Genomic DNA, 26,714 nt, shown 5'->3' with positions numbered 1-26,714 from the left:
TCACTCGCTCAGCCCCCTGGTACACCCCAGAACTCCGCAAACTTAAAACCCGAAAACGCTAGTTAGAAAGACTCTATAAAAAATCTGGTTTAACTGTTCATCTCCTCGCCTACACTGATCGCCTTCAGTTATACAAGACTGCACTCAACTCCAGCCATTCCACCTACTACTCCAACCTAATCCACACCGACTCCAACAACCAAAAGGCTCTCTTCTCCACCGTCAACAAACTCCTCAAACCCAGCGACAATATTTCAACCTCTTTCACCGTTGACAAATGCAATTCATTCCTATCCCACTTTCTATCCAAAATCGACATCCTCTACAGTTCACTCACCACCTCACCTGTCCCCCCTCCCTTCCTACCAGCATCCATCACTCCAACTACTTCACCTCTCTCTGAATTCACACCTGTCTCCATAGCCGAACTCACCAATATCATTTCAACAATGAACTCCTCCACCTGCACACTGGATCCCATCCCATCTTCCTTCGTCAAGCACTGCTTTCCCACCATCTCCCACCTCGTCATGAACATTGTCAACTCCTCCCTCAACTCTGCCTATGTCCCCTCCTCACTCAAACTGGCTGCCGTAACCCCCATCATCAAAAAACCCGGACTCAACCCTGACATCATGAGCAACTTTCGACCCATCTCCAACCTTCCCTTTCTGTCCAAAGTCAGAACGTGCCGTCACATCTCAAATTAAAACCTACCTAAACAACAACCAGCTTTTTGAACAATTTCAATCTGGATTCCGCACACAACACAGCACTGAAACAGCCCTCCTTAAAATCACCAATGACCTCCTCCTCGCCTCTTACTCCGGCCTACTCTCCATCCTCATCCTTCTTGACCTTACAGCTGCCTTTGACACCATCAACCATTCCATCCTACTCTCTCGCCTACAATCCCTAAACATCACCGACAAAGTCCTTACCTGGCTACACTCTTATCTCACAGACAGGAAACAATTCATACACATAAACAACTGCTCTTCCTACACTGCCCCACTGTCCCAAGGTGTCCCCCAGGGTTCTGTGCTTGGTCCACTTCTCTTCATTCTCTATCTTTTACCCCTCGGCCAAATCATACGTCATCATGGTCTCCAGTTCCACTGCTACGCTGATGATGTCCAATTGTACATATCCACCAAATCATTTACCCCAACAACCCACTCCACCCTGTCTAACTGTCTCTCAGATGTCAAATCCTGGTTGCAAACAAACTTTCTCACTCTTAACTGTACTAAATCTCAACTGCTTATAATCGGTCCTCGGTCCCTCACCCAAACAACCACCAACTTTACCCTCACTATAGATAACTTGACCCTGTCCCCCTCCTCTCACTGTCGCAACCTCGGTGTCCTTTTTGATAATAACCTCTCTTTCGATCAACACATCACCCAAATCACCAAAACTGCTTTCTTCCACCTCAAAAACATTGCTCGTCTCCGCCCATCACTTTCTTTTAACGCTGCTCAAACCCTCATCCACGCCTTCATCACCTCCCGCCTTGACTACTGCAATAGCATTCTCTATGGTACAACCTCCAAACTCCTCAATAAACTACAGTTCATCCAGAATGCCACCGCCCGCCTACTCACCCACACCCGCACTCGTGATCACATCACCCCCGTCCTTAAAAACCTCCACTGGCTCCCTGTTCCCCAGCGTATTCAATTTAAACTGCTCATACTCACGTATAAAGCCCTTCACAATCAGGCACCCTCCTATCTTTCCGACCTTCTTTACCAATACACTCCTTCCCGCAATCTCCGCTCCTCAAACACAAACCTCCTCGCCATCCCCGTGACCAAGCTCAAAACCTGGGGGGACCGAGCCTTCTCTGTCGCCGCCCCCACCCTCTGGAACGCTCTACCACAACACATCCGCAACTGTACTGACCTCCAATCCTTCAAATCATCCCTAAAAACTCACCTGTTCCGCTATGCTTTTAATACCTTTTAATCTTTTTTACCAATTTTTCTTTTGTTCATCCAAATGAACTTTTGTAAATTATGTATGCTTGTTTTAAATGCACATTTTTATCCTGTGTTTTTATGCTCTTGTAAAGTGTCTTTGAGTGAGATGAAAAGCGCTTACAAATAAAATGTATTATTATTATTATTATTATTATAAATGTGCCCACTAGTTCACTAGTAAGATCATTTTGAGGCTTACTAGTTGACATGTAAGCCACAAAATGCCCACTAGTTCACTAGTAGGATCATTTTGAGGCTTACTAGTTGACATGTAAGCCACAAAACGCCCACTAGTTCACTAGTAAGATCATTTTGAGGCTTACAAGTTGACATGTAAGCCGCAAAACGCCCACAAGTTCACTAGTAAGATAATTTTGAGGCTTACTAGTTCACATGTAAGCTGCAAAACGCCCACTAGTTCACTAGTAAGATCATTTTGAGGCTTACTAGTTGACATGTAAGCAGCAAAACGCCCACTAGTTCACTAGTAAGATAATTTTGAGGCTTACTAGTGAAGATGTAAGGCCATAAATGTGCCTACTAGTTCACTAGTAAGATCATTTTGAGGCTTACTAGTTGACATGTAAGCCACAAAATGCCCACTAGTTCACTAGTAAGATCATTTTGAGGCTTACTAGTGAAGATGTAAGCCACAAAACGCCCACTAGTTCACTAGTAAGATCATTTAGACGCTTACTAGTGAACATGTAAGGCCATAAATGTGCCCACTAGTTCACTAGTAAGATCATTTTGAGGTTTACTAGTTGACATGTAAGCCACAAAACGCCCACTAGTTCACTAGTAAGATCATTTTGAGGCTTACTAGTGAACATGTAAGCCACAAAACGCCCACTAGTTCACTAGTAGGATCAAATTACACGCTTACTAGTGAACATGTAAGCCACAAAACGCTCACTAGTTCACTAGTAAGGTCATTTTGACGCTTCCTAGTGAACATGTAAGCCACAAAACACTCACTAGTTCACTAGTAAGATCATTTTGACGCTTACTAGTGAACATGTAAGGCCATAAATGTGCCTACTAGTTCACTAGTAAGATCATTTTGAGGCTTACTAGTTGACATGTAAGCCACAAAATGCCCACTAGTTCACTAGTAGGATCATTTTGAGGCTTACTAGTTGACATGTAAGCCACAAAACGCCCACTAGTTCACTAGTAAGATCATTTTGACACTTACTAGTGAACACGTAAGGCCATAAATGTGCCCACTAGTTCACTAGTAAGATCATTTTGAGGCTTACTAGTTGACATGTAAGCCACAAAACGCCCACTAGTTCACTAGTAAGATCATTTTGAGGCTTACAAGTTGACATGTAAACCGGAAAACGCCGACTAGTTCACTCGTAAGATCATTTTGAGGCTTACTAGTTGACATGCAAGCCACAAAATGCCCACTAGTTCACTTGTAAGTTTATTTTGAGGCTTACTAGTTAAGATGTAAGCCACAAAAGGCCCACTAGTTCACTAGTAAGATCATTTTGACACTTACTAGTAAACATGTAAGCCCCAAACCCTCACTAGTTCACTAGTAAGGTCATTTTGACGCTTACTAGTGAACATGTAAGCCACAAAACGCTCACTAGTTCACTAGTAAGATCATTTTGTTTGTTTGTTTGTTTATTGAACATCAAACATATACAGTAATAATTTGACAGAAAATAAGGTAGATAAACAAGTAAAAAGAAAGAAATCAGTCTTCATTCAACACAGTTATTATATTCAAGGGAGTAGGATGAAGTAAAAAAACGTATCTAGTCCTACCCCGTTATGTGTTTATATCTACTAAATCATTTTTATATCAATCAGAAAAGAAAAAGTAAGAAGAAGTCTCCATTAAGGCTCATACTTTACCCTTAACCGTGATATTTTCACAACTTTTCGTTTGTATCTGGATTATATACATCCTCACTCTGGCACTCTTGTGTCAATTTTCTCTTTTATTCATAATGGATATTTCAATACCTTTCTCTATTTATCAACTTAGTTCTGATTTATCATTATATTTAATGTTTAGAATTTATCATTTTAACTCTGATTGATGTAGGTTGTTTGTACTATTTTTTGAATTTGTTTTTGAAATCAGCAAGCGATTTACTCATTTTTAGGTCCGTTTCGAGATTATTCCACATATTAACACCTTTGCTAGATACACTTCTTTGCTTGATGTTTGTTCTTGTTTTGAGTTTTTTGAATAAGTTGGTACCTCTTAATTCATAGTTGCTTTCTCGAATTTCAAAAAACTTCTGAATGTTTTGGCAGAGCATGTTATTGTGTGCTTTGTACATTAATTGGGCGATTTTAAAGTCAACCAGGTCTGTAGATTCCGAACTGTATTTTTTCGGGTCGTAAAACGTTTTGAGATTTCTTTTCATGGCGTCAACGACAGGGTGCGCTGTTGGAAATTGACGTGACATCCCGTTGGTCAGTGAAGAAGAGCCGATGCAACACAAGCCCCAATTAGCTCGTCAATATGCGGCTCTTAAATATGCCATTTTTTTCTACGGCGTTTAATTGAGCTACAGACGTTTTTATTTGTGCTATATTTCTTCCGTCTGTCTTAGTATTCATTTTCCACGCTGACTGCACTTGAATGGTATGAAACATTTTACACAAACGATACTTCACACTAGCTTGGGCTGTAGGAGCTAACCTTCGTGTATCATCGTGGCACATGTGAATCGTGATGGTACATTTAAATCTGGAATACACTCGAAATCGAGACGTACCTATTAGTGTTACATGACCACGTTTAAAGTGTAACTCTCTAAAACCTTATCAATAAATGTGTTGTTGTTTACCAATGGGAAATTAGCAACACCGTTTTGTTATGAAGAAAACACAACTTTATTACGTCACAACATACAAGAATTGACTAATGAGTATATTCTCTTAGCATTTCCCCATTCCTGTAGAATTTCTTCTACACTAAAGTTTCTATTAGCAATTTCTTGGCATGCTTCTCTTGTGATTGTGCCACGTCATAAACGCTGTGGGGTTTTCGTTGATTATATAGTTTAATATCAGTTGCAAATATATAAGATATCACTTTGCAAAGATAATAATGATTTTAATTGAAAATGCCATAGAGACACATCACGAATGTTACCATTTAAAATAGGGCGATATGTAAATTATAACAATGAAGGCGGGCTTTCGGGGTTGATTTTGTTTTGGAAAAAACTCGGACGTCAAAATGAGTGGGAACATGTTGCATCTTCATTGATGTAACCTCATTTAATCTCCCAACAGCAAAGATGCCTGTCCAATGCAGCAACTGTGTTGAGAAGCGTGCCATGCTGAAACGTCCCAAAACGGGTCACTCGCTATGTAAGGAGTGCTTCTTCTTTGCCTTTGAAGAGGAGGTGCATCAAACCATTGTAGCGGCGAATTTATTCCAACCCGGTGAGACTGTTGGGATTGCCGCATCTGGTGGCAAAGATTCCACGGTTCTGGCGCACGTGATGAAGCTCCTGAACGAGAGGTACTCGTATGGCTTGAATCTTATGCTCCTCTCTGTGGATGAGGGCATCACTGGTTATAGGGATGACTCTTTGGAGACGGTGAAGAGGAACCAGCAACAGTATGAGCTGCCGCTGAAGATCGTGTCGTATGAAGAGCTGTACGGCTGGACTATGGATGCCATAGTGAAGCAAGTGGGACTGAAAAATAACTGCACCTTCTGTGGCGTGTTCAGACGACAGGCACTGGACAGAGGAGCTGTCATGCTGAAAGTGGACAAGATCTGCACAGGTAATGCTAAACTTGTATACAACGGCCACTCCAATATTTGGTACACCGTCACTGTGGCACCCTTCTCTTGAGAGCCAGTAGGTCAATTTATACATGCAATTTTAGTTTGGAGTGTTGTCCAACTGCATTGTATCATAATAAGGGCTGTTTTTAATATTTTTCTTACCTCTTTTTGGTTCATTAGGGATTCATTTCTCAGTCAGGTTTTACACCACCACAAGCAAAATGAAAAGCTTGTTGTTAAGTAGGATATTATACTCTGTTGTAATAAGTTCTAAGAAAACCAGATACTGTAATATTAATTTACAGTGCCATCCATAATTATTGCCACACCAGGTTACGATGTCTTAATAGAAGCCTTAAAATGAAGACAATTTGTTTAGCATACTCTCAAACTGAAAATTATAGACATGGTTCACCAGACAGAGTCGAGAGATTGTGCAAAGAGAAATACTCATACCCATCTTTTATATATATATATATAATTTTATGTACCGTATGTGACGACTAATGGGTGTGTTTTTGCACAGGTCACAATGCTGACGACATAGCCGAAACGGTACTGATGAATGTCTTACGAGGGGACATAGCACGTCTGCGGCGTTGTACTGCCATCTCCACAAACAGCGAGGGTGACGGGGTCGTACCACGCTGCAAGCCTCTCAAATATGCCTATGAGAAAGAGATAGTTTTATATGCTTATTTCAAAAAGTTGGACTACTTTTCCACTGAATGCATCTACTCTCCTAACGCTTATCGTGGCTACGCAAGGACCTTTTTAAAAGATCTGGAGAGCATACGTTCCAGCACCATCATTGATATCATCCATTCGGGGGAGAATCTTTCTATACGGGAGGATGTGAAGATGCCCGTGCAAGGAACTTGCAGCAGGTGTGGCTATATCTCCAGTCAGACGTTGTGCAAGTCCTGCGTGCTTCTGGAAGGTCTGAACAGAGGCCTGCCCAAACTGGGCATAGGAAAACACCACCGGTTGCATGATAAGATTGTCAACAATGAGCCACTTACTGAAAAGGAGGAGAGGAAGCTGAAAGTGTTTGACATTTGACGAGTGTGACACAAATAGGTGATATTCTTTTTCTCAGAAATCTAGCTTTGACAAAACATTTAGTGCTTCCTTTAATTGATCATGGGATGATGTGTGCTGCTGTACCACAATTAGTACCCATGATCAGCTCTCAGCTATATCATAATAACTATCCTTTTTTTTTACATTCTTGGTGGGAGTTGGAGTAGCACAAGAAATGACAATCAATAATTGTCCCACTATATATTTTTTAAACCTCCCAGGTCCCTATGATGTCACTTATGATTTTCACACGATGGTATTGTATTAATTATTTCTTACAGTAATAAACACTATGTTTCATTTGGTCTCTGTTTTTGTGTTGAAAGACTTGAACTCTGTGTGTTTGTGTATGTTGCCAAGAAGTCACAAAAACACAACACTGTACACACCTCCCTCTTGAGCAATCTTGGGATTTAGCGGTTGTGACATCCCCTGACACTGCAGAGGATCTCCTACAGGGAGTTGCCGATCCTTAAAAAGTTTAATATGCTGTTGTCCAATTCGGTCAGATTTAGATCGTTTGCACAGATAGATTCTGCTAGCTGTAATCCTTCCAAATATGATAACATGTTTATTGTGTGATTTTCCAACGTTTCAAAGTAAGTACCACCTAAAAAAAATTCTAGCTCGCTGAGTAGCATCATCATGACCGACATTAAAAACAACGAAGGCGCGATTTTATATTGGTTTACACAATTCTTTTGCCTACCTTTGTGGATGTTCTGACCCGAGTAACTACAAATGCTAGTAAGCTAATCATAACAAACACCTACTTGTATGAGTATTATTCTTCTTTTCTAATGAGATTATTTTGGAACGCCAGATGCTGTTTTAGCGGTTTTAAGTTTTCATAAAAATGCATACTCAATTCAAATGCCGGCACCTAGCCACTAGATGGCGCTCCAAGTTCCAGCGCGCCCTCCAGCAAAGTACACGTATAGCGCGCACACAGTTTGCGCGTTCACGTAAACGACCCTGACCAACTTCCAGCGGTGAATCGGCGGTGAAGTTTGTAGAGGAAAAGCCCACACGTGGTCCGTAGTGTTTGAGGGACTTTGGAGCATTGAGTGACACTGGTCGAAGCGGGCACTCAGTCAGCATGGACGACCTGGGTGAGTTGCAGCCTCAAGATGCATTGGGAAAGGGTCGTGCTCGGGATTGGTAAGCCAAAGTGGCGGCGAAAGCAGGGCGGAGGAGTCAACGTGACAAGGAAAAGTTTCTCCGTTCACTTTGAGACGCAATCTAGTGTAGAAGCAAACTTTGCACTGAACGTAACCTTTCTCGCATGGGACATCTGAAATGATACTCTAGCGGTTTGATGTTTCTGCGGCAATTCTAAGAGTGTTATCCTAGCGGCTGGTCATCGCTAGCATTTACCTTTTAAAACTACCTCAAGTTAGGACGTCAGCTGTTTATCATGGTAATAACTCATACAGTGTGTTCTTTCAAATCGAATTTTCTCTGGACTGCAGACCTGCCGTATTTGTCTGACCTTTTGATAATAACTCGTCAACTTTCGCTTCACCAAGTTGCTGCTTATGCGTGGAGAGTTGGGCGAGCCAACAGGGCCCTACTGTCCCCTTCTTGGCTGTCTTCACAAGAAAAAAAAAGACTCGAAATAGATGAATTACGCCTGCCTTCAAAAATCCTGGACAAATCGTAGTGATGAAATGTTCAAATGCAACAGCCAGTCGGTGAGACTTGACTTACTGAAGAGCCTCTGCAACGCGGCATAAATATTGAGAAAAAAAGGCTCATACATTGAGATTACAGTCATATCAAAATGTAATAACACAAATAGCTTTAAAACAAAGTTTGCATTACTGAAAAAGCAGGGTGATGTGGCTCAGGTTATTCAGTACATCACTGGTAACATTAGCTTTTAAAGTCATGTCTTTGCTCAGGGCTCGACTCTAACTTTTGCACTGGTGCTACAAACCTTTTCAGTTGGTCGCACCAGCACAGACTTGGTCGCACCCTTTTTTGGAGCTGCACAGCTTGACCATATTTGCTGATGTATAGTCGTCTCGTTTTACAACACTTCACAATGTACAAGAAAAACATGTAACAATTTTTACATACTACTGATATTTGTATTCATATGCAGGACTTAAAGTCTTAGAGCACGGAAATATAGTTGTTGTTTCTTATTTAAGGCTTTGGGGTGTATAAAATCAAATTGAATATTTACTGTTTGACATTCCAACCACTAGACCAGGGGTCACCAGCCTTTTACTTCATGTGTACTGATTGTGTGAAGGGCTACCAAATTGATACACGACTGAAATAACATTTGTACAAATGACATTTAATAATATTAGAATGTGGTATGTTTAATACTTAATACTTTAATACTTAATGATCTTCATTTTCAGGCTCTGATCATCTTAAAGATGTCTCACAATACAGCCCGTGTTTGCATTTTTAAATCATAATTTTTACTAGAAAATCACAATCCTAGCACTGGCGGGCTATTGGTGTGGTCCTCACGGGCTACCTGGTGCCCGCGGGCACCACGTTGGTGACCCCTGCACTAGACTGAAGGATGGAAGCCTAGCGATTTGATTAGGTAGTGCAACATAAGTTACAATTGATTGTAATTTAAATTTTTAAAAATGTGATTGTGATTTAGTAAAATGATTTAGCAAAGCGATTTCACTCACATTATTCTTGATATTTGTCAGCTGTGATTTATTGATAGAAAGCCCAACTTATTTTGAGACTTGTAACTCTTAACATTTACTGCCTCTAGGGACTTTTTTTTTCCGTTTGAGTTTGAAATGTCCGACGGAATCTGAATGCACCTTTCATCTCGCCGTCCCCGAGAGATGTCAATGTTTTATGTCAAAGCCGTTCTTTGAAAAACATGTAGTGCTAGTTAAGTTAGATGGCCGCTAATGTGGAAAATTACACATCTAGACATGGATAGGGTTTTTATTTATTTAATTATTCAGGAAGGTTTTAACCTGATGCGCGTCTCATTTTCTGTGTGCAGTCTGACAGATGGACACAGAGTTAAAGCACCTTTGCTCTATGTACCAGTTAGGAGCATTATAGCATGCATTTGCGCTGTGAAATTTTTAACAGCACACACACTGTTGCCCTGACTGCCGTGTTGATGTTGTCTCATTGCTTCTGTATTCATGATCGATTGTTGCTTTAAGGCAGAAATGACAATGCCTTCAAGGGGAAATTTGGGCCTTGAAGGCAGGTTTATTTAGCAGCGATTTGAGTCAGTGGTTAACCACATGGGCATGAAATAAGCCTGTGACTTGAATATACCACCCACCTTCAAACATATGTAAGGATGTACAGTGTGGTTCAGCATTTGCAATTAAAAAATAAATAAATAAACCTCCGTTATGGTTGAAAACGCACCTATTGTTGTTTTCATGCTCAGGGCCAAGGTATAACAGTATTGCTTTGGCGTCAGTGGCATTTTGGTGTCATAGAAACAATGTGAGTGGAGCAACATTATTTCGACGGAAAGTAGCCATTTGCCATCATTTTGTGGCATCTATCTTCAATTGCAAACCCTTTTGGAGGAGGGGTTAACCAAGTGAGGAATTGTGCTATGGTTTGGTAACTGAATTTTACAAGTTGTTTTTATTTTCTGTGCAGAAACAACCAACCACCTCCTCATTCCATACCTCTGACGTTGGAACTTCTGAACGTCTTAATTTTGTCTATTTCTTTTTCACTAGCTGATCCGTCTGCTATATTTGAATGAAACTCTCGCACGTTGGTTCCCTTTCACAATAAAGTGAAGCTGTCAAACACTTGAATAGTTTCATTGGTAGGACGTTGGGCCGTGTTTTTTGTGTTGCCTTGTTGTGTGAACACCTCCAGGATACATTTGGAGTCATAGCTGCCTTGAGTTGGTGAAAAGGCTGATTGTTGGTTAAAAAGGAGCCTGCAGTCTCACTGAAGAAGTTTGAAGGCGGGGGTGAGGCTGCAGAAGAATGTCAAGCATGACTCTGATGCAGGCTCCAAGGCCAAATACTGCGTTGGTCATGACCTTGCGCTACTCTTGGTTCCATGCATGTTGTCCCAAGAGGGAGAGCTGTCATCCTGTCAAACGTGTGACCCCCGGGTAATTGCAAATGATTTGGACTTGTGTCAAATATATCTATTTGCTATAAGGTCTGGTAGATGTTGAACTGTATATGGCCCATCATTTTTCTCAGTGGGGCACTGCGGATATATAAAGTCAAACAGCGGTGAGTATTTATTTCCCAACTTGTCAACCACACTTGTCAACAAATGCTTCTAGATAGTCTTGCTGTTTGGAAACATGACCGGTCTCGCTCCACATCGCACTGAGAGGAATTCCCTCTGAGAAATAGCGCCCTAGTCTTTAGTCAGACTCTGAGCTTTTCTCTGGTCAGTACTTCGGAGTCCATATCAGATTGCTGTGTGTTGGCTCCCGGGATGCGTCCTTTTCCCATTTGCAGGGCACCGGTAAATCACACGATGATTGTGACTTGACTTGATTGAGTGCAAATTGATTCCACTCCCACTGTCCAATTGTGAGCAATGTGTACCACAACACTAGCAATGGCCTTGGAATAATTACTGTTAACCTTTTGCTTGACAAAAAGTGACATTTGTTACTAGAGAAGAAATAATAGAAACACTTAAAATCCTGATTATTACAGTAGCACCAAAATGATCAGTATGAATGTATTACGAAATAAAAACCTAAGCAATGCAACAAAGTCATTGTGATTATGTAAAAACATCAAATCAGCCATTTGAAATTGTACACAGCAGGAACCAAATGAATTGAATTTAATGAATTTTATTATGCACGTGAGACTCCAATATGCATCAGAAGTAACCATTTGATATCACTCTCCCTCTTTTATGATCACAAGAATGTAAAGTAGGACGACATAAGTAGATTTGATTTAGGGATTAGCCAATGATAAGCATATTAAAAAAGCACAAATAAACATCAACTGGATAAAAAATGGAAAACTATATTCTGGATAATTTAGTAGGCTAAAACACAACTCAAAATAGCATGGACTTTAAGAAGCACAACTCTAAACATCATCATTCGTGTAATACCAAGAAAATGCTGGAATGCTCAACCTAAGCCATATCCAGTCAACGGTCTAATCTGTCTACCTGTCATCAGTAATAATCAAATGTTACATCAAACAAGAGCCACCTCGAAACCGTTTTAGTGACAACTTGTCATAACATGACAACACTAAGAATACAAAACAAGAACAAAAATATTGTCCAGAAATATATCAACACACTCACTGTAATTCAGAATCTGTACCTGAACACATTTCATGCAGCTGTTGGATCTGCCGTTAGCGAACCTCCTGAAATTTCTGATGGCCGTCACATCCCTGGTAAGTGTAGTAGTAGAATAAGAAGAGTACTGTGTCTCCAGTTCCTACGCTGACATCACACCAAGACATGGTGGGGGAGTATCTGTTTTGCTCATGAGAAATGGGCATTCCAGGTACAAATCATTCATTAAAAAATATATATCTAATAATAATTTAGAGGTTGCCCCAACATGGATTGATGATATTAAAAAAGAATGCCAATGTCATTTTCCTATGCAAAAAAAAATGATACATGGAGAGTTTACTAGTAAAAATTAGACCATCTTGACAACAGAGGTCTTTAACCATTAACCAGCAGTTCATCGTCCATTTTGCTGATCATAATTTTTGGTTGCTCAAAAGTGTCATCCGTGTCCTTAAAGTATCCCCTCAAATATAAGGCTGATATGGCTTCGAACCATAAGGTCCTGATGTGTTATCGGTTTTGAATCATCTTTACGAGTGCCAATACCGTACCTTGGCGCACTGTAACGACACCGCTATTGATACGATCGCTTCCCTTTTTACAGCTTCTGGGAAACAATTCTCATGCTTTTAAAACCACAAAAGCAAAAGCATTTAATCAGAAAAAAACGACCCTGACTCTCATATCAGCTATAAAAAAAAAACCTTACCTAATGACGCATGAAAGACTACCTCGTTCTGTCGCTAAGATTTTCTGCAGTTCGCCTTGTTCAAGTACTCCCGTACTGTGTTTGCTATTTCAATCGTGGGAACTGGCCTTTACCACCTGCAGCAGTACTCCAGCGTCTCAGCTGATTATGTTTCAGACAAGGTTTTGTTGAATGAGAGCTTGAGGTTGAGCCGACATGCTCTTAAATGTCGTGTGGTTGAACGGCTTACTAGAAGTCGTTTAGTGGCTTCGTAACCCCGATTAGCTATCATCACCCGGTGATGGCTGCACCCCAGTAAAAACCACTGGGCTTCCCTGGGCGAGACGAAAGTTCCTGGCTGTAAATTGCTCTGGCCGCCGAACTCCCCACCCATCCTGTTCTGGATCTGGGGAAGAGAGAGGAGCATGGCTGACCTCATTGCTAAGGCAACAGACCCTGCCCCACATCCTGAGGAAACAGGAGAAAAACAATGAACCCAAGGCCACTGTTCGAAACATTGGTGGGAGGTGACAGTTGGGGTCGACAAGACTTTCTTGCCACATTCTCATCCGCCCAGCTTCTCCGTGCTATCCGTGGTCATCGATGACTTTGCAGTTTGCGCACTTACTAATTTCCTTGTCAGCCCCCATGCTAATCCGCGACTTTCCAGCACCAAAGCATTTGGAGGTTGCGCGGCCATGTTTTGAACTACAGCACAAAGAGCATTGACCTAGTGGAAATTCGTACTTTAGATAATCAAAGACCACTTTTCAGTTGGACTCGGTATGAATTCTTCCCTTAACACCTGAAAACCGTGATATTTTCGTGATAAGCGTCTGGAAAATCAACAAAACTAATTGATCGCTGCCCGTTGCAAGACAAGGAAAACCATAGCTGGTATCAACAGAAAGCCCGGGGTTCTCTGCAACCCCAGATTTAATTTAAGTCTGCGCCATTACACGTATGAACCAGCAGCATGCCGTAATATAATCCTCTCATGGTGTTGACAAAATATTCTTGCTGCTAGGCTAACACTGATAGACCACTTCTTATTAAAGTTCATGTTGGGATTTCTGGATGAAAATGTGGGCTTATAAAGGTCATGATATGGGAAATAAGTGGTGTTAATTTAATTTTTGTGCTTGTGGTTTTGCTCGTACATGTATGTTCAAAAAATATATATGGTCCGAGGTACTTTGGTGGGTTATTGCACATTAGATTATTTTTGTAAATTGTTCAGCTTTGGTTTCCACACTTTATACATCATTGGAAAGCATTTTAATGCCCCCTCAGAAAATCTCGATTTCTTCAATTTGACCCAAGTCATTTGTTTTGCGCTGCAGGGTCACATCGAATTTGGAGCTTTTTACAATGTCATGGAGGCTTTCTTTTAATCGGAGCAATTCACCTTGGCGAATGCTAGATGAATTTCAAATCTTTTTGCAAGGGTGATGTGGGCAGATGGCAATATCTGTGTCAGCAATGTACACACATGTACAGCATTTTTAGCACCCTCACGCTAAATCAACAAAAACCCACAATGGTCACTGAAATAAATATTTATTAAAAAAAAGAAAGGAAAATAAACAAATTAAAACCTGGCATTTTGTTTTACTGGTAGTTCCACATAATTATTATATTAGAATATATTAGAAGACCAAAAGAATGGAACTGGCCTCAACAAAACTGTTGCATCGTCCAAGTCATATTTCGGAATCCTTAATATCGGAAATGCTGAAATGCACTCCACTTTTTTCTTCAGTTTTTTGTTGTGCCCCCCTCTCTGAGACCTGACAGAATGCTAGATGAGCTACAAATGTTTGAAAACTTGAGAGTAAAAAGGAAAGCAGGAGCAGTTGCACATCAGTAACAAAGCAGCTACTATATGTTGACAGGGTGTTTTCTGTTTTTAGCGCTTGCAACAAAGTGGTCTTTCTTTGAGGGCCGGACACATCCCGCACAATTCTAATTGCTTAAAGTGCAATATGCTACTTATCGTCACGCGTTCTTGACATGTGCATGACGACGAATGTGGACTCGGTGAATTGGTGTTCCAGCAGTCTCTTGACTACCTCCTCATTTGTTTCAGTGCTCTGCAGAGAAGGGCTTCCACTTTACAGTCCGCACTTTGACTTTCAGATACGGAATTACTTTACACAGCATGATGTGCATTTATTTTCGACATACTGGTGTAATCCACCTCTTGTGCCATTACGCATCCAACTCACCAATGCTTCTTTTCCATTAGCCCCAAATGACACCACATGGCGTTGAGTTTGCTTTCCAACAGGCACGCAGCGGGATGGTAGTGGAATTAACGGAACTGTGCTAGCTTGCGCTGCACTATTCTTACTCGTAACATGTCGTAACATTTCACATGTGGCAGGCTTTACCCAATGGTTAGGAGACTCAAAATATGAATTGCTTTTGCTTGATGCGGAGACGTCGCAAATGCACAGAAGCGTTCACGTATAGACGAAAAATCTATTTCCGGCGAGCCACCGCCGCCCGGTGGATGGCTGCCCTCAGGTGAAAAAACAGCATCATTAAACTATATTATGTACCATGAATGAAATGGTGCGATCGTGATTTCCCAAGTGGCACGCAAACTTCTCTAATCATATTTTTGTTTTTATTTTTCACTAAGGGTTCGGTGAATCTGCATATGAACGGGCAGGGTTCGGTACCTGTAACAAAATTAAGAACCACTGCTCTAGACCAACAGGCTCATGTGGTATTTATATAAAACAAGACTGGCAGCAAATGTTAACACGCCTGTGGGGTTAAAAAAAAACACACATACAGTGGAGTACAGCATGCAGGTTAACCTCCATGGCAGACTCTCCTTCGAACACCTGAGACTGATTCACCAAACCCCTGGGGTTCGATCGAACCCAGATTAAGAACCACTGGTCTAGAGTTTCATCATGGGTCCATAAACAGATGAGCTGTGCACCCTGGTGACCCAGCCGCATGGCCCAAGTGTTAATAGAAAGGATTAAGCAGCTCTGCTTGATCTATACTCTTTGGTGATGTCTGTGGTAAATAAATGTACAATGTTCTAACATTGACAACATCATCCCTATTATTCTGGAAATCAAAGTATGTACCAGTTCGCGGAATGCATCCTACCATTGTCGACAGTTTTGTCATTATTTTCATATTAAGCACGGTTGAGTCAGCTTTCGTTTACCTTTCTCCCTCAGTTTCCCTCTCGAGTCGGATGTGGGTGTGAACTGAGTGGATAGGGCTTATTATACCTCTCCTTTCGAGCCTGATTGCTTTCTTTCGGCACATTGGACAAAGGAATGTACGGAATGCTGCATCAACCTTCACATCCATCTGATAAAAGCTGCGAGGCCTTGGTGCGGCGGAGCTTCATGTGGGTGCACGCTCAAGACTGGACAAGACCCACTACCACAAGAATGTGCACCGTATCCACATTGGTTAGCCCAATCAGACACAGATGCTGCATTTGACTGGGCCTCGAATTGCTGTGATAGATGTCTGACTGAGGCATTCGAGCGAAACGATCAACACCAGTCATAAAGCTCTGAATGACATGTTTTCTCCAGAGGCCGCACAATGAACGATTGAGTTCAGTACACTGTTGGAGCAGAATTGGACTTTGTCCTCTGGCTTCAAGTCCCGGTATGGAATGGAAAAGATTAGTCTCTCGCTTGGCTTACAGTGCGTGTTTTCAATTTGAATGCTTCTATCACTTTGTGAACCGCACTCTTGGTGACACAAGCAAACACACTCTGTCATCCTCATGCAACACCCAATTCTGCCATCCACATGGAAAATCTCCTTTTCCCTTGAAAACGGGAAATTGTTGGCCCACAAGGGTTAAGCAAAAAACTGAACATGTTTTCATTGCATGGTTTAGAACATAGGTGTCAAAGTCAAGGCCCCGGGGCCAGATCTGGCCCGCCACTTCATTTTATGTGGCCCACGGGAGCGAATCATGTGTGTCAATTTTTATGATCCTTGCTGAAATCTGGACCGAAATGTCAAATTGTCATGGGCCAGAAATAACGTTGAGATTTTACATCGGCCCTCCAAGGGAATCCATAACTCCAATGTGGGCCGTTACAAAAGATAAGTTTGACACCCCTGGTTTAGCGTAAAGAGCGAATAAGGACAGTTTTAAAATACAAAGTACTTGACAACACAGATATTTCACAAGTGGCTAACAAAAGCAACCATAACGCGACTGAGATATATTCTTGTTGTTTTTTTTTCATGTCATCATTTTATACCGTTTTCTCCTACTTTGGTGGCTATGTTTCTCATGCAAATGCCAACTGCTGAGTTAACATGGTCCAAAACATGGTCTCAGAAAGTTGCAGTTTTTTGTAGGGCCTTGCGCAGTATGGTTTCTTTGTCAGTATAATAAAGCTTTCTAGGAATGAGTTATTAAAATTAATTATGCATTGACACTGATTCCATTCTTTTTTTGTGCTTACAAGTATGTTTAAATGACACACTCCACACCGTCACTGGTATTTTTTTCCCTTTCCTCGAGGCCTTATCTTTTAAGTGACGGTCATCGTCAGTGAGACCTTGTTCAGCATGTCTGCGCCAGGTGCAGATTATTTTGAGAGGGCCGTGATATTTCAGCTCATTTGCGCAGACATGAGCTACTCACTGAGCTTAGTGCTTTAAATAGGCAGGAGGTCCCAAGTGGTTTATGGTAAACCAGCCAATTTCAGCATGTGTACTATGAACACGACGTATGTGCAGGATTGGTCAGAACATTGGTGCCGGTGTTCATTTTATCCAAGGCTTTTCTGGGGATTAAATCTGTTTCTTATTGTTGAATTATCGCCTTTTCAAATAGGGTGCCAGATTGCAATCACAGTTGCCGCAGTCATTTTGGGATGAGAAGATTGGGGCGAGGGGGAATCATGACTTTGATTATTGTCACTGAAGAGATACTGTCAGGCAAGTTTGGTGATCCAAGCCCTCCCCCTGTTGCGGTCTATCATTGCTCTTGTTCGCTAACTATCTTTGTCTACTTCACGAGCATGCGCTGCTGTGGATGGACACATCCAACAGGTGCAGCAGGAATGTGAGTACAGAATCTGACCTTTTTGTGGAGCCTATTTTAAAAGTTTGAATTGAACGATAGATGTATTTGGTCATGCTTTTAAATGTTTTATTGGCGTTGATGTCTGTAGAGTGTCGCTTTACTTCCGTATTACAAGGTAGCTATGAGCCTAAGATTATAGGTTGCACTTCAACTTCGTAGTTTCTGTTGCACCAACAGATGATTTCTTACGCCTACTCATTGTAGACACTCAGTGGGACAAAGTGAGGGATGTGGGCTGAGATGACGGTCTGAAGAGGGATAGTTCCTCTTTCACGAAGAATGTTTTTTTTCCCCTCATGTGCATATAAAAAGATTCCTGTGGGTAAACAATTTACAGATGATAATAATTGTATGAATTTTACCAATTAGTTTTTTTCCCTCTTTCTCTTCCATTCCTTGTAAATCAAAGGTGCCAACTGTAAGTGTTCTTAATGTCTTTTTGTCAAAGTACGCAGCCGGTGACTGTGACCTATTCTTGACAGGCTGACGGTGCCCAACAGTGTGATGTCAGAGGCTATTTTATTCTCGCATTCCGTTGGCCACTAAGCAGTGTGGCCCAATCCCTGCCCTGGACAGGGTTCAGAAACACCTAGACCCCTTTGTTCGGAACAATCACATGGGTTCAGATCCACGTTTCTGAAAGCTGGAGGCTAAGTGGAGGAGGGCAGGTAGCAATTCAGTGACAGCACAGTTGTATTTATAGTGAAGGACTGATGGGCAAAGAATGTTGGGGATGTTTTGGAAAGGTCAGGCAGCACATTAAGCCATCATGATGGTGTTAGGAAGTGAACTGCCTTTTGGTGACAGGCTGTAATGAGAGCCAGCGATTAATAGGCTACTGTTGTCCGTTTTACAGCCTGACAAACAACCACGTAAATAACACATAAAAATGACCATGTAACTGGTGTCTGTTAAGACCGTGATGATGAAAAATGCTGATGCACACTTTTTCTTGCAGATGCGTTATTGGCTGACCTGGAATCGACCACGTCCCACATTTCAAAGAGACCAATGTTTTTGCCAGATGAGACACCCCACTCCATCCCCACTAGTGGGAATTATAACCAGGATCAATCAGTTCCACCTCCAGTCCCTCCGCCGCCCACAGCTGAAGCGCTGAATGGTTCGCTGCAAGACCACTCCGATCATTCCTCTCAGCAGGTGCACATCTCTAGTATGGCCCCAAAACATTTCTCAAACACAGACATGATTTTTAAAGAGGAAACTAAGATGGATCAAACAATGGAACCTTAACTCTCGCTTGATTTGACGTTTTATATGTTTTAGACGTTTTAATGGATTGTCATCATGAAAGTTTGAAAAACGCCTGTGATTGCTTTTGAGTCTGTGCATATAACTGGTTTCAAAATGGCTGCAGTCTTTAGGTTCAGTCCAGAAGAACGCATGGTCGAGGGACAGTAGCAGCCCTCCGTCTCATATTGAAGAAGACCACGTCTACAGGTTAGCTTGCTGCTCTCTTGGCATTGACAGCGCATCACAGGAGGGCTTGTGTTGCTTCGGTTAACACTTGTTTGTCTCTCTCAGCTTTCCAAACAAACAAAAATCATCCGACTCATCAACAGCAGCCATGACCTCCGCCCTGGGCAGCAACTTGTCGGAACTTGACAGACTGCTTCTGGAGCTTAATGCGGTTCAGCAGAGCTCCCCTTCATTCCCCACTACAGGTACATTCGAGGGTTTCCATCTTCGTCAGGCCTGTTGACGCGGAACGGGAGGAGTAATGGTCATGTTTTTGCAGAAGAGAGGGCCCCACCGCTACCATCCACCAGCATCACCCACTATGAAAATGGCAATGCCCCTGACATCAGAGTTAGCCCTCCACCTCAGGAGGAGCCCAAGAGGAATGGAACAAGGCAGGATGAGCTCCGGCCCACAGTGGAGAGTCTTTTGGATGAGCTGGAGGGTTCAGTGCCTTCGACCAGGTTCGGATGAGCTCAACATCAACTCGCTGCTTAATTTCATTTGTTATATGAACAAACGGCAAACGGATGTCTGCTCTGACCCTCATGGTACACATTTGAAGTTTTTCTTTCTGGTCCCAAGATAGCATTTAGGACAATGGTCATTTTGAGTGTCATGGTTCAAAGGTAAATGCTGTGTATTCTATTTTCCAGCCCATCCCCTCGCCACAGTGATATGGACAGCCCCTCTCAACAGCAGACACGGATTTCAGCCTCATGTGCCACACGAGAGTTAGATGAACTGATGGCCTCTTTGTCTGACTTCAAGGTATAAAATCACAGTTTAAAAAACAAAATCCTGTCATATTCAGGATGGTTTCGCAGTTCCTGCGTTCTGGCTTACTCTCATTTCTGTCTTTCTAGCCCAGCTCCTCTTCCACCCCTCCTCATCCTCCAGTCTCTACCTTCATCACCCCAGTGGCTTCTCCTTTCCTCAGTCTGTCCCACTCATCTGCCTGTGCCTCTCCTCTGTTCTCTTTGCCTGCTGGTCTCGAACTACATATAGATGAGGATGGAGTCGACCGTGGCTCCTCAGCGGCCTCTTTGAATCGTCTCGCTTGTCACAGTCCTATATCGTCCCTTTCTGCAGCCAGTGATCTCGACTCTGTCGCAGATGTGTTTGCCGCTGTTCCCCCATCGGCAAACAATTCATTGCTCGTCCTCACTACTTCCGTTAGAAACAACCAGCAGAGAAACAGTTCAAGTCCGTCCACTACTCCCTCAACGACTTCAGTAAACACAGTCTTAGACAAGACTTCAAAATCACCTAGCCTATCGGTGGAGCGTTTTTCACCCCCTGCAGCTGCTTTGAAACCATCTTGTTCGTCTGATGAGAGGATCAGTGGCTCCTTTGCCACCCATGATCCTCATATGAATCTCTCCGTCTCGCCCCTTCAGTCCCTCACCCCACCCTTATCTGTGCCAAAGACGCCTTCACCTCTCCCTTGTATGACTTCTGTGTCTCCGCCCCGAATCAGTAACTCCTTCAAAACCTCCTCCCCGGTCTCTCCGGCCAACATTCCCTCACCAATAACTTTACCGAGCTCTTCAATGGCTAGTGTACATCAGATGCAGCCAGAACCCCCAGCCAAGAATACCAGCCCCCTCACTCTGCATCAGCTCCCTGTCGAAGAACCCTCCCTGGATGAAGCACTCGACAAACTGCTAGAGATGAGTTTTTCTCAAAGTGACTCGGCGGCCGAGGTGGAGGATCTGCAGCTCCGCATGGAGGCGCCCGGTCTTTGCAGAGGAGCCCCCGAGATGCAGGAGGAGCTCATCCTGCCCATGGACAGAACCAGTATGCAGCCTGACATGTTCACTTCCAGCGCCAACACCATCACAGACGAATCTGTGGACGGAGGTACCGACACCAACGGAGATTTGGACTGGGCTGATGAGGAACTGTCCATGTCTTTCCACGACGGACTGGATGGCACCATGACGCCGTACACTGAAAGGCTGTACACAGATGGCAGTGTGACTCCACTGACGGAAGCCAGCTGGATGGACGATTCCATGACACCGTCCACATGCCCCGGGTCTCCAGACATTGCCCTGGACCTACCTTTGTTGCAGCCGCCCAATATGGACAGAGTTTCTGCCTCGGGACATGTAGGCATCTCACTTGCTCAATGCAGGATGTCCTTGTTTCTCACGTGTAACATTGTTTGCTGATTGGAGTGACGCATCTCTCGCAAGTAGTGCCTGCTGCTACACACTCTGCTTGTCATTTGTGGGGACTGAAACACAGCAGATGCATACCCCTTGCAGCACATTTTTTTCTAATTTATGAACGCCTCCATGTTGACGTTAGACTTTTAACATGGGTTGCTTTGCTGTTCTACTCACCGTGTGCTCCCGAGAACACTTAGCTCTGACATACTGGGGTTACCGGGGGATTCGGTTCAGCATGGAAAAGTATGAGTCTTAAGCTCCTCCCCCAACTACTGCATCCCTGCTTGGGAATGTCATCAGGCGACTCACCCGCTCGGTGTGCTCTTGCTGTTCATCACTGGGCCATAGTTACAGTGGATTGATGATGAGCTGCTTGACACTCCTGTCTAGATCAAATCTGTGATAAGGCGCACTAAGGAGACCCCCAATGTGCACCCTATGTATCGAGACGGTGTCCTGCGCAGGAAAACGGGTCCCATCATCGTCAACAAGAATTCTACCCAGGACCGCCTCATAGAGGAGCTCCAGGGCAAGTTTGGTATCAGCCGCTCTGAGCGTCGCCGTAAACAGCCAGATGATTGGCTGACGGACGGTGTCATTGTCACGTCCAAGCCTCAACGCTTCCGTCCTGATGGAGCGGTCGGCGAGGTGGACAAGGTTGGAAGCAGTGTTTTCAACAGATGCTTTCCCCCAGTTAATTCACCTTCGGCGTCACCTCTGTTTCTTTGTGTGCTCCCTCTGTGTGTCTCTCTTCCACTTTAGTTTGTCATTGTCCCCGGGTCACCTGTTGCTGTGAAACAGGTTCTCCCGCCTCAGTCACCTCCTGCTCCTCGTCATCCTCCTATCGTAGAAAAAACGAAGCGAATGCCCCCCGTGCAGCAGACTCCTGCTCCTTTACCACCACCCCCTCCACCGCCCTGTCCCCCTCCTCACCCTCCTCACAGCCAAGAGCAAGTCAAAGTTCCACTTCAGCACATCATAACGGCTTCACCAGCACCACAGCCACCAGCACCCATTCAGGACCCACCTGCCCCCACACTAGAGCCCCCTCTGTCTATTCATAAAAGCCCAACCCAGCTTACATCACTGGAAAGTGTTCCGCCAGTTGCACCCAAGGTCCTGGTATCTGTAGGCTGCCAAACTGACTATGACCCTCTCTTCTCCTCGGTGCAGGCATGAACCCGTCGTATTTTTTTCCCCCCCATTCTGGGTGTCGCACCTTTTAAATGCTTTCCATTAGCGCGATAAGCTATGAGCGGTGTTTTCAACCCTTTCCGCATTCCAACCTCCTCAGATGGCTCAAGGGAAAGGGGGTGCTCCCGGCGGTCCACAGACGCAGGTGAACAAGCTGGACAACATGCTCGGGAGCCTGCAGTCGGACCTCAACAAACTGGGTGTGCAAACTGTGGCGAAAGGAGTTTGCGGCGCCTGCTTCAAGCCAATCGTTGGACAGGTGAGATACGCCGTAAATTGCTGTCATCTGAGAGCAAAAATGATTCGGTGATGCCTTTTATATATTCATTTGTTTTTGTGTAGTTGGTGACTGCCATGGGCCGCACATGGCATCCTGAACACTTTGTGTGCACGCACTGTCAAGAGGAGATCGGCTCCAGAAACTTTTTTGAGCGGGAAGGGCAGCCTTACTGCGAGAGAGACTACCATAACCTGTTTTCTCCTCGATGCCACTACTGCAACGGGCCCATACTAAATGTGCGTCCCTGCTTTTTTGTTGTTGTTGTCGCCAAATACCCGTGCTGACTTTAACTCAACCCGCACAATGTGTTCTCATGTTTACAGCAAGTTGTAACTGCGCTGGATCGAACATGGCACCCTGAACACTTCTTCTGTGCTCAGTGTGGATGCTTCTTCGACCCAGACGGTAGTGTTGGTTCTTGATAAAATTATCTCTCAGAAATAATATAAATTGGGTTGTCTGATCTCTTAGCTCCTTCATGTTTTCCATACAAGGGTTTCACGAAAAGGATGGCAAGGCTTACTGCAGGAAGGATTACTTTGACATGTTTGCACCAAAGTGTGGTGGCTGTGCTCGAGCCATTGTGGAGAACTACATCTCAGCACTCAATTCGCTTTGGCACCCGGAGTGTTTTGTTTGCAGGGTGTGTATATGACGGTGGTTTATGACCATGTTAAGGTGTGCCGAGAGAATATGTCGTACATCTTCATCTTTTGTCCATTATTTCTCTTCAGGAGTGTTTCACGCCATTTGTCAATGGAAGTTTCTTTGAGCATGATGGCCAACCCTACTGCGAAGTCCACTACCACGAGCGCCGTGGGTCCCTGTGCTCCGGCTGCCAGAAGCCCATCACGGGTCGCTGTATCACAGCCATGTCCAAGAAGTTCCACCCGGAACACTTCGTCTGTGCCTTCTGCCTCAAGCAACTCAACAAGGGCACCTTTAAAGAACAGAACGACAAACCCTACTGCCACGGCTGCTTTGTGAAGCTCTTTAGTTAAAGAGAGAGGCATCTACAGTACTTGTGGTACTGCTGACAAGAGTGACCAGAGCAGCTAAGTTATAAATACAGTGTAAATCTAAGGGTGTATGTAACCTTTTGAAAGTGTGTTTTAATTGCATAACATGCTTAGGCTAAACTACATTCACCCTGCTTTGGATTGAGTGTGTGTGTGTAAACTGTGGTAGATTTACCCGACATTTGTGAACAATGGAAATCAAGGGTGAAATAACAGTTGTGTGTTTTGACTGATGACTTCAGCTTTATAGCTATTTTGTTTTCTTTCTATTATATTTTCTAGTTTATTTACTTATCAGGTTGACAGTAAAAGACAGAGGACTGAAAAAAAATCATAAAAATGTGGATTTTTAACATTCTCGCTGGTTGAGTATGTCCTTTTTAGGATTAAAAAAAGTTACAATCATAGCAGGGAGCAGCTGACTTGCTATTGTGTGATTACACTTTAACTCAGTGGTCCCCAACCTTTTTTGTGTCACGGACTGGTTGAGACGAGTGCATGCTGTTCGCGGACCGGCATCCATATTTTTTTTTCCATCGCATTTTATTTGCCAGTTTTAAAGCACTGTTACTAATAACAATGATAATTGTAGAGTAATTCAACATTTTATTAACATTCATTCATTTCAAACAGTGTTATTCTACTGCACAACTAATGTAGAATGAAGCAAAATAACAGTGAACTATTAAATGGACCAAATAGGAATAATAAATACGCCTTATCATGTAAACAATCATTTTTAAAGTCACGATCCTTTGCTCCTTAAAAAAGATGACACGATTGTTTGCAGGTTCCATCCGGTGGCTGCTGGCTAGTTATTAGTGACTAAACCGCTAATGTTTAGGTGGGCAGGTTGTTCAAACTCCACTTGAAGTTTTGATACTTGCTCAAATGATTCAACAGGTTTCTTGTATTGCCTTGTTTTGTTTGTTTGTTTGCTTTTGGAAGACATAGCACGCAGAACAGCTTACTCCTCCACGTCGCCCTGGCGATATCGCCAGGGGAGGAACTTCTCTTGTCAAAGTGGCTTCGTTTTCTGAAGTCATGGCTGCCCATCAGCTACGCGTTTAGATATACGTTTGCTCAATTTGTTCCTGTTACGTTCTGTTTACGGGCGGCCCGGTGGTCCAGTGGTTAGCGTGTCTACCTCACAGTGCAGTGTGGAGTTTGCATGTTCTCCCCGGGCCTGCGTGGGTTTTCTCTGGGTACTCCGGTTTCCTCCCAAATTCCAAAAACATGCAGGGCAGGCTGATTGAACACTCTAAATTGTCCCCATGTGTGAGTGTGAGTGCGGCTATGTCCCCCGCCTACTACCCGAAGACGGCTGCATAGGCTCCAGCACGCCCCTTGACCCTCCTGAGGATAAAGCGGATCAGAAAATGGATGGATGGATGGATGTTCTTCTTTAATTTATTGGCAGATTCTGTTGATTTCGACTTTCAAACCAATGTTAGAAGGGGCACTTCGATTGGCTAGAGTGGCGCACATTCACGCCATGTCTGATGGAGTAAATTTGCTCACAGCTTGCAGGTCTGTCTCTGTGTGGCCCGGTACCAAGCTGCGAACCGGTGGTTGGGGACCGCTGCTTTAACTAATTTTCAGCCAGTTGGTAATGTTGAGATGTTTTCATGTTTTATTGTGCCATGTTTAATAAAGCAATGGCATTAATGTAAATGAAGCATCAACTGGAAGTTGGTCGAGTGAGAAATTGATTATTTCGTCGTATGTGAAGATGCTTTGTCTTTTCACTCTGGATTTATTCAATCAGCCACACGTTTTAGGTTTGAATTGTTTATCACAACATGTTGGGAAAAAATAAATTTGATGTACAGTACACAAGTCAGATATTCTTAAGAGTAACGATGTGTTTCAAGAATTGATCATCTGGATATTTTTTGTCATTGAATAATTCCAGTTCAGTGTAATTGTTCAACAGTTAATGGTGCGAAGGGAAAGCACACACTTGCGAAATCTTGTATTTTGAAAATTTTCATTACCAAATCATTCCTTGTTTTCACTCATGAAAATGAACGTTCACGTACACCATTCATGCAGCTAAAGTGGACATTTTCACACGCATTGCAGGTTGTAGTGATTCCTAGCATCTCCATGCTATTACTGTAAAAGAATGAATCAAACATGTATTTTGTAAACCTTTAATTTTACGAGAGGCACTGGGATGCTTACCAAGAGTATTTTTTGATTATTACTCCCTACACAACGATGCTGACTATTGGGACAGTGATGCTGGACTACTGTTGTTACAATGACAGAATTGTTGGTCAATAAAGGACGTTCTGTGGCATTTGATTATCAAATTGGGATATTTATATCTGCACTTGTGTCTTTTGTCAATATAAGTTACTGTATTAAAACTATTGTGTTTGACTTGACACATTTTGGCATTTAATGAACACAAACGTGAGAAAATGAGACTAGCCCTCGCTGATCTCAGATTACCAAATTGAGTCGAGTGGAGACTACGCGATCAGTTAAAATAATTGCTCTATCCCAATAACACATGTAACAAATGTCAAATACTGTACGGTATTTTTGAAATTATTTTCGCAACTAGTTATTTAATCTAGATAACGGGTTTGATTGTTGCCTGTAATTTTCATCTATTGACAAACGTGGCAATAGTGAGGTACTGTTTTAGAAACAA

The 26,714-nt window shown here is 43.0% G+C and overlaps 2 protein-coding genes across 3 annotated transcripts; both read left to right on the top strand.

The window, feature by feature from the left end:
* Window positions 1-4,405: 4,405 nt before the first annotated feature.
* ctu1 (cytosolic thiouridylase subunit 1 homolog (S. pombe)) lies at window positions 4,406-7,143 on the top strand. The gene is made up of 3 exons (XM_052067650.1): window positions 4,406-4,599; window positions 5,256-5,756; window positions 6,287-7,143. The coding sequence occupies exons 2-3, from the start codon at window positions 5,261-5,263 to the stop codon at window positions 6,820-6,822; spliced, it is 1,032 nt and encodes a 343-aa protein (XP_051923610.1). The 5' UTR covers window positions 4,406-4,599; window positions 5,256-5,260; the 3' UTR covers window positions 6,823-7,143.
* A 623-nt stretch (window positions 7,144-7,766) lies between these two features.
* LOC127601917 (proline-rich protein 36-like) lies at window positions 7,767-26,367 on the top strand. 2 transcript variants are annotated; one of them, XM_052067605.1, is made up of 14 exons: window positions 7,767-7,955; window positions 18,859-19,061; window positions 19,279-19,361; window positions 19,446-19,585; window positions 19,663-19,843; window positions 20,036-20,150; window positions 20,246-21,493; window positions 21,947-22,213; window positions 22,319-22,729; window positions 22,851-23,009; window positions 23,093-23,266; window positions 23,354-23,435; window positions 23,525-23,673; window positions 23,765-26,367. In XM_052067605.1, the coding sequence occupies exons 1-14, from the start codon at window positions 7,943-7,945 to the stop codon at window positions 24,029-24,031; spliced, it is 3,492 nt and encodes a 1,163-aa protein (XP_051923565.1). In that variant the 5' UTR covers window positions 7,767-7,942; the 3' UTR covers window positions 24,032-26,367. The 2 variants fall into 2 exon arrangements, with proteins under 2 accessions (XP_051923565.1, XP_051923564.1); XM_052067604.1 differs by having other exon boundaries at window positions 19,660-19,843.
* The last annotated feature ends 347 nt before the right edge of the window (window positions 26,368-26,714 follow it).

The sequence above is a fragment of the Hippocampus zosterae genome, chromosome 6 (genome assembly GCF_025434085.1).
Source record: "Hippocampus zosterae strain Florida chromosome 6, ASM2543408v3, whole genome shotgun sequence".
NCBI lineage: Eukaryota > Metazoa > Chordata > Actinopteri > Syngnathiformes > Syngnathidae > Hippocampus > Hippocampus zosterae.
This window is presented reverse-complemented; position numbering and strand designations above follow the sequence as displayed.